Source organism: Lycium ferocissimum, chromosome 8, assembly GCF_029784015.1.
Source record: "Lycium ferocissimum isolate CSIRO_LF1 chromosome 8, AGI_CSIRO_Lferr_CH_V1, whole genome shotgun sequence".
Classification (NCBI taxonomy): domain Eukaryota; kingdom Viridiplantae; phylum Streptophyta; class Magnoliopsida; order Solanales; family Solanaceae; genus Lycium; species Lycium ferocissimum.
Window position 1 is genome coordinate 25,004,989 of NC_081349.1, and position 8,326 is coordinate 25,013,314.

The 8,326-nt window shown below is 35.8% G+C and overlaps 1 protein-coding gene across 1 annotated transcript; it reads right to left on the reverse strand.

Annotated features, from left to right (window-relative positions):
- Window positions 1-4,282: 4,282 nt before the first annotated feature.
- Window positions 4,283-7,167, reverse strand: LOC132067681 (zinc finger protein CONSTANS-LIKE 16-like). Its single transcript, XM_059460985.1, has 2 exons — window positions 5,785-7,167; window positions 4,283-4,742 (listed from the first exon to the last, which is right to left on the reverse strand). Exons 1-2 carry the CDS (start codon window positions 6,931-6,933, stop codon window positions 4,518-4,520), a joined length of 1,374 nt encoding a protein of 457 aa, XP_059316968.1. The 5' UTR covers window positions 6,934-7,167; the 3' UTR covers window positions 4,283-4,517.
- Window positions 7,168-8,326: the final 1,159 nt, after the last annotated feature.

Below are 8,326 nucleotides of genomic sequence, written 5' to 3' on the forward strand. Positions count from 1 at the left end.
CTCCTCACGTGATTGCAAACCGACAAACCGGTGGCTTTCGCCCTTGTCTTCGCACGGCACAGTAATCAATGATAGCCTCAATCTCCCCGATCATGAGAGATTTGATGGTAATCGGTGCATGACTTGACCCTTTTCGGCTCATGCTCCAACTCAATCTTGTGATCTGCCACGCCTAAGGCAAGCTCTTGGGTAGCTTTTCGGAAATACCATCTTTGTTTTCTTCGAGCAAATTATCCGTCCAAGGCGGTGGTGTCTCTGCAGGTACCATTATCTTCCTTCAAACTTGTAATGGTTGCCATGAATGTTGTCTTCTTAGCCCTCGACAAGGCGCAAAAAAGTTGTGCATAGCCCTGTTCATGCGACATAGTTACTGTAGGCACCATGCAAGCTCCTTCTCGCTCCATGACCAAGAGGCGTTTGAGGTAGGGGTCGATCATCGCATGGCAATGCCTAAAGAATTCTTGCCCCAGAACAATGTCAAAGATATCCATAGTAGTGGTAAATTTTCGTAACTTTCCGTCGCCCATTTGACACTAACGCCATTAGCTACACCACGAGCATTTTTCGGCTTAGCATTCACGATCTTGACGAGGGCGTTAATTGGAGCAAGCTATATCTCTTGACAAGTACATAAAATAGTTTTTCCACTAATGCACGAGCGAGCTTGTTGTTTATGCGAGATCCACGTATTGATTTTTATTCTCGTCGGGTTGGATAGGTTGCTTCTTGACGCCGCCACATATGCTTATCATACCTAAAACCCTCTCCGTCGCTCTCTTTCGTTCACGGACCATTGCGTTGAGGCTGCAAGTTTGCCTTATAATATGTAGCATCCCTTCTTCTCGAAATAGCTCGACGACCATTTGACTTTTTACCGTCGAACTTGTTGCATTTTGAGTCCGAGTAGGTTGTAGAGTCCTGTTCTTACCACGGTCTCCCCCCTTTGGCATTGCCGCCCCGACTCATTTTTAGGACTGTTTGTCATGCTTGAAATCCATTAAAGACTCGGCCTCCACTATGGCTCGTCTATATCCTCGACTTGCCGGCGTTGCAACTCTTTGCAGCCACGCAACCCGTCCATGAAGTGAAATAACAAGTCATCGGTCGTGAGGTTGGGGTGAAGCATAAGGGTGGTGAACTCGACATAGTCGCGAATGCTCCCCGTACGCTTATATATATATATATATATATATATCCCACGTGTTGATTTTTTTACTTTTCTTCTCCACCAAAGCACGGCGCTCGTTAGGTACAACACGGCGGTGTGATCTTTTGCCTCATCGTCCTCACTTTGCCATGCCTCGAAATAGTTCTCCAAGTGCCAAAGAGTTCTCCACCTCTCATCACGAACCCCTTTGAACACCGGTGGCTTGGGAGCCTCGATCTTAGTTTCCTCGTCACAACAACATTGTTGGCTGCCTCGGACACGCCAACATTGACACCTCTTCTTCGAGTGCCACTATTTTTGCCTTCATGGCATCGATAGTACTCAACGCCTCCATGGTCTGCACTCTAAGGCGGGATGGTTTCTTTACCTCAATCTCGGCTTTGCATACGCCCCTCCAAGTCATTTCGGATGCTTTCATTTCTTTAAGAGTATGCCCGCCAAGAATGCTAAGAGTGCCCTCCACCTTGCCCAAACGTTGGCCAAATATGTCGATGGCGTCCATCCCACATTAACCTTCATAACCCACTCTTACCGAGCGAGACGTCCTCGGACGGACCTCCACGCGTCATCCTCGCCGCCTCGGTAGATGGTTGGGATGTAAGCCCTTCATTTGGCCAACTATGTGGCTCTTGTTGGTGGCGGCATTCTTCTTTGTTAACGACTCTTCTTGCCAAATCTGGATGACGTTGGCTTGGGTTTTAAACATTTCTCCGTCGTTTGACATTCCTTAGTCGTAACCTTCGCTCGATACCACGTTGTCACGTCCTTAGTCTTCAACTAAGCGCACGTGCGGCTTGACAACTCGCTCACGTTCTTTCCTGAACTTGCTCACGATCTTGCTATGCCAAGTCCCCTGGTTACTGCAAGAAGATCGCTAAGGAATAGTAATTGAGAAAGACAAAGCTAGAAGGAAGCTTTTTATTATAGAAGACAATTGATTTTGCTTGATGGTTTTTTACAAATGTATGCCCTCTATTTATACTACTCACTGTGGCTAATGGGTAAATAATAATTTTTTTCTATATTTACAAGTCCCCTCTTACAGGCTCTCCGCATGTAATATTCTAAGGCTTCTCTCAGAAAGTCTTCCTAAATATTTTATAAGAATCTAGAGTCTCTCCAGAAAACTCTCATTTACAGAATCTTCCCACAAATGCAAGATCTTTGCCATGTAAACATCCACATGTCTAAAATATGTGCTTATGTGGCAAGATGACTTGGAAGGTCATCACATAATGCTCAAAAAAACAATCTTTTATTTGTTTATTCTTTATAATTTGTCTAATTTGTCTAATTATCGATCAAACCAACAAAAACTTCTTCTCTTTTATTTATCATGTGTTCATGACTATACCTAGTCAATCAAAAAAATTTATTTTATTTATGATGACTATATCTAACCAACCAAATAAATAATTCTATGATTTGATAAGTTTTTTCTATGGGTCAATTTGATTTACGTAGACAAACCCATGAGTTATACCTAAACCAGGACGGGTATCAATATACACTTATAACCTATTTGGCCAAACCTTCATAATCTGTTATTTAAAAAAAAAAAATTGTCAAAAATATTTTTGAAGAGTAACAGTTTTTGTTTCACTAATCAATTAAAAAACTTTTGCCTATGTTCGAACATTAATTTGTGTTTGGCCAAGGTTTCAAAAAATACTTCTAGGAAAAAACTATTTTTTTTAGCTTTCGAATAACATATTTTGTTACTGTTTGAAAACACTTATTTTTTCGTAAAAATTTGGCCAAATACCCAAACTCTCTCAATAAGTATTTTTTTAAAAGAAAATAAGCATTTTTAAATTCCTAAAAGCTTGGCCAGATGAGCTATTGGCCTATTTCATTAATTTAGGCTAATTATATTTTGTTGACCTAAATTTGACACTCCCGGTATAAATAAGTATCACAATGGTGTGATGAGTTCTCTTTTTTCCTCAAGGACGAATCCAGAGGCCTATATACGAGTTTACAGGAGGTATATAATTTTTGCCAATAAAATCGTGTGTGTGTATTTAACTATGCACCAAATTATTACTATAATATTAATTTAAAATCATTATAGAAATCTATAAACTTTAAATATTTGAATCCATACATATTTTTCCTTTCCTCTTCGTATTATATGGAGAAAAAGATCAAAAAGATCAACGGGTCCATTAAGCATGTCAACCATGTGGATGTATGAGAAAATGCCAAGCTCTATATTTAATATTTGCAGGTCCACTCTTTAATCATTCTGCCCGTCAACTTCAATCTTCCAGATTCAATCTTCTCTAAATCAATGTTTAGGTTGAAAGTCACTTTTTATGTTAATTGCGCAATGTTATGATTATCTAAACGCTCTCTTGTGATTAGAGATCAATGATCAATTACAAATATCCTAGATATTCATGAAGATATCATAAGCACAAAGTGATCACGCAGAGTCTAAAATTGCACCATGCACAAGCAGATATTGATTCAGGATTTTTGAGTTTACGAGTTCCGGCAGTAAGCTTAAGTTAATAATATACATGAATAACTGAGTTTACAATCGAAAATTTATAGTATTTAATAATATTCATAATATATTGGAGTATATAAGTCATGACGAATCACAATATTGAGTTCACGTACATTCGCAACCCATTCACGATAAATCCGCCTCTGTACACAAGTATTAGAAACCGCTTTGTGAATTTACTGCTAAAATAGCCAATGAACATATTAATTAGTATAGTTCTAATAATTTCATCGTTATTTGAAGAGTAATTAGGTATGATTGAAGTGTTAGCGATTGGTTTAGACTTTGGTGATAGCTGATAATCACTTGATTTATATATTTTCCATTGAGTTTTATGAGAAATGAAGCAATTATTTTAGTATCTTTTTCTTCATCCAAAATTTCTCATGAGATGAGAGAAGGAATGAAGGATTAGACAGTATGATAGACAGGATTACTACATGGACTAGCAAATTCCTATCTTATGCTAGAATGGAACTGTTAATTAAAAGTGTTGTCCAACCTCAGTAGAACTATTTTTGTTATTTTCAGGTGTACAAATATTACTTGGTAATGAAAAAGTTAGTAACCGAAATATTAAATTATAGTAAGAGACGAAGTAGACAGCTTCAATTTCTAGAATTTTCATTCTTCTGCTTTGTCAAAAATTAAGAACACTTTGGAGAGTACAATACATCCAGAAAGTCCTAATTCAAAATGACAAAATTGGCTAGCATTATCTATTTATTGACTATTTACATACATAAAGCTCTCCAAGTTTACAAATACTATTTACACTAGTAAAAATAGTACTTAAACCTGGAGGTAAAAAAATTAAATTAAACTAGCACTAATTTATTTAACCAAAGGGTAATTAGGGTTTGTTGTTGCAAAATTGGTCCTTTTAACGAACCTTCCTTTCATTCTTGGCCTCTTTTCAGCATTCAATTTTCTAACCTCGTATCTTATTTTCTTCGAAAACAACCTCGTTCGTCTCTTCTCTCTGTACCTTGAAACTCTCGCTTCTCTTCCTCTGTCCACTATTTTTGCATTTTCATTCATTATTCCCATGTAATTTCCCTGCAAAAATAAACCCTTTATCAACCACTAACTATATGTATATAAGTAATATTTGATTCTAACTTATACACATGAACATTGTAAAAGACTTTTTACACACACAATCAGATCAATTTAAAAATAACTATCCATAGTGGGACTATAGTTACACGTTCCCAACATAACACAACAGGTTAAGTTACACTGATAATACGATTTTTTTTTGCAACACTAGTATATATTAGCTAGATCTTTACGATTTAAGTGGAGAAATGCAATGATAATTAACGTACTAAACCAAAGTACATGAATATTTCTCCTTCATATTGTTTAAAGTGATATCAATATTCGACTAACTACAAGAACAAACTCTTGCTGGTACTCAACGAAAACTAACGTGGAAGAAATTAAAGCATGCAAATAATTTTTTTCTACTTTTTTATTTTAAGTAGTACTTTGCTCCAAAATGTTAATATATCTCAGAGTCCAACTCGAGATGAAGAGAATATCAAAGATATTTTGGCTCAAATACCCAATATCCTACAACAACAAAAATATCTTCGTACGTAGAAAGGTTGGCATGTTTGTCTACTGGTGGTACAAGGACTTTTTGCTTAGAGGATTTAAAATATAAATAAGTAAAGCACAATATAAATAAGTAAAGCATACAAGGAAGTTAAGGGAATTTTACATCTACTATTTACTTTATACATAATAATTATTTCGACCTAATATACATGTATATATATATATAGTGTAATTTTTCAGTAAAGACGATTCGAATGAATCCACTTACGCCTCTAGCTCTCTGTTCATGTGTGCCCTTTTTTTTTTTTTCCAGACAAAACATTAAAGATAAAAATGCAAGATTGTATTTTGCACGAATCAAGAATCACATTGACTTTCACTTTGAACATTAATTTAGCTTCCATGTGAGCGTAACTAGAAATGGGACCTTATTATGGAATCAAAAAATCATAGATTATACTATTTTTTTATGCAATCAATTTCAATTAATGCAAATTTATAATATGAGATAAAGAAATTACTCGTATAAACATACCATGCAGTCTGGCCAACAGTCTTTGGAATCCAATTCTGGTCTTTCACCATTAATCCAAGGAGACCTTTGGTTAGCCCATGCTGTTAATACACCTTCGTAATCAAGATTCAATAAAATCTTCTTCGTATTATCATTATTTCCATCACCAGCAACACCATTATCCTCATTAATATTCTTCATAACTACTTCATCACCAATTTCATCTTCTCCGGTAATATTCATCGGGGAATCATAATCGAATTTGAAATCAAAGGTGTCACCATTAATATCAATATCATGAGTACTATGATCAAGTTGATGATCATGAGTACTAGCAGAAGATGTTTTCGTAAAAACTTCCATTTCTCCTTCATCTTCAATTTTGACTTTCTCATGACTAACCATAGAACACTCCATTGGATTTTCCTCCTTACTATTACTAACCCCCAAAAGACCTAACCCTTCCATATCAAATGACTCTTCATCAAGTCCTTTCCCTAGTAAACTCTCAACATCGGCTGCGAATTCCGCTAGCTCCATCTCCGATGGTAACATCCCATGAAACCTATTCAGATCAACCTTACTGATATCATGCTGCAACGTCGTCTCCTTAGATTCAAATTTAAATTCTGAATCCGCCTCTGCTGCTGCTGCAATCATGTTATTCTCCACCATCTCATGATTTCTGGTGGTCGAGCTGCAAAGCTCAACCACGAAGGGATCGAATATGGGCACTCGATATAAAAGTTGCTCTTCTTCGTTCTCATCAAGCGAATTCTCATCGCTTAATATCTCAGGGACGAGATGAATAGGGTTCTTGAGAATAACTTCTTCGTCCCCCGAGGATTTACTGAACTTTCTCCCATTCCTAGGAGTTCGCGCCTTTCGTTTAAACCCACGATGCCATGATGGGACTGACACTGACACTGGACTTTCCAAATCGGGAAAGGTGTCATCTGATGAAGGTTCTTTTAGTCCTGATGTTTTAAGACGAACCCTTTCGTGCCTACGAGCCAAAGGGTTAGCAGAATGAACAGAAGCATCACAATTTTGACATAAAAATGCATCATCGGCAGGACAATACCAACGTGCCCTTTTTCTAATACAATTGTCACATGCTCTTGCTGTTTTTCCACCCATTGCACTTGCCAATTTTTTCTCCGAAACCATAGATAAATCTATGTTTTGAGATACAAAAATATATAACTAGAACTATCAATAAAGTTGCATGTATTTTCTAGTCTTTGAAATTTTGGTTCTTTTGAAGAGTAGGTGGAAGAGGAAAAACTAAGGGGAGATATGTTGAGTTAGATCTTTATGTATACTTGTTATAAAAAGCTCTAGAGGAACTCAAAAAGGCAGTGCAAAAAGGGCAATTATTTGAGGAACCCACGAAATGCACTTTTACAGCAAATTAAAGTTCTTTTTTATATAATTTTTTTCGGGACATACTTTTGAGTTTTTTTTTTTTTTTTTTTTTTTTCTACAGGGAATGGGAGGCTGTACTTTTGGGGCCACAATAAGGCCTTATCCGTATTTTAATTGGCTAAGTTGGTAAAGTTCATCCTTGATTCTTGTTTCTGATTGGATGAAGTTGTAATCTAAGGGATTTCAAGGTCCCATTTCTGTTGAGGATGAGAATTAGTCTGACAATTTGATCCAATTTCTCTATCCTAGTGTCCATGCCTATGCACTCAAGAATTTGAAGGAGACACTTTTGTTAGATTGTCTTGCTTTGAATTTTTCTTTCACAAAATGTCTGGTATTTAAAATTTATCGGCCCAATTAATTTAGATTCGCGGCGTATAAGACTCATTTAAAGGAGAAATACTTTCTTGGTAAAAACCTTATACTCCCTCCGTTTCAATTTATGTGAACCTTTTCGGAGTACGAGGGTCAAATTAACTTTATAACTTTGACATTAAATTTTGGCATAGACTTTTGAAATTTGTAAAAATAAAATTTATATATTTAGAAACTACATTAGAAGTACTATAAGTCATGATAATTTATAATTCAAATAATTTGGGAAAAATATAAGAAAAACGTGGTCAAAGAATCACCTAGTAAACTCCCCAAGTAATAAAACATTCACATAAATTGAAACAGAGGAAATATTTTTTATGGCTCTAATATAAAACCCGGCTTCTTAGTAAGGGTGAAAGGAAATTATCCATCCGTGTCATGAGACTCGGTGATTGTCTGACTGTATGCTTTGAGTGATATGCTCTCTTAGGTGGATGATGATATTTGAAGGTAAAAGTGTCGACATTTAATAGGAATGTATTTTTTGAGAAGAAGGTAACTAGATATTTTTGTTTTCATATTTCATATTTCCAGTTTTTCTAATTTTAAAAAAAAAAAATATTACATACTTTAGCGATTAGGGGAAGTACTGTGAATTATATAAATTTTCATAGCTAAATGAATTTTGAAATTTACAAAACATAACCAAAAGGAGTTACTCATTTTGTTCCACTTTATATGACTCTATTGACTAATTTTTGAGAAGTCGAATAATCGTTTCTTTTATTGAAATTTTCCATGTTTTAAAATAACTTTT

Excerpts from the sequence above, each read along its gene's own strand:
- LOC132067681 (XM_059460985.1), bottom strand. The coding sequence starts at position 6,933 with ATGGTTTCGGAGAAAAAATTGGCAAGTGCAATGGGTGGAAAAACAGCA. Across the intron at positions 4,743-5,784 it reads ACTGTTGGCCAGACTGCATG|GGAAATTACATGGGAATAAT; the intron begins GTATGTTTATAC and ends TTATTTTTGCAG.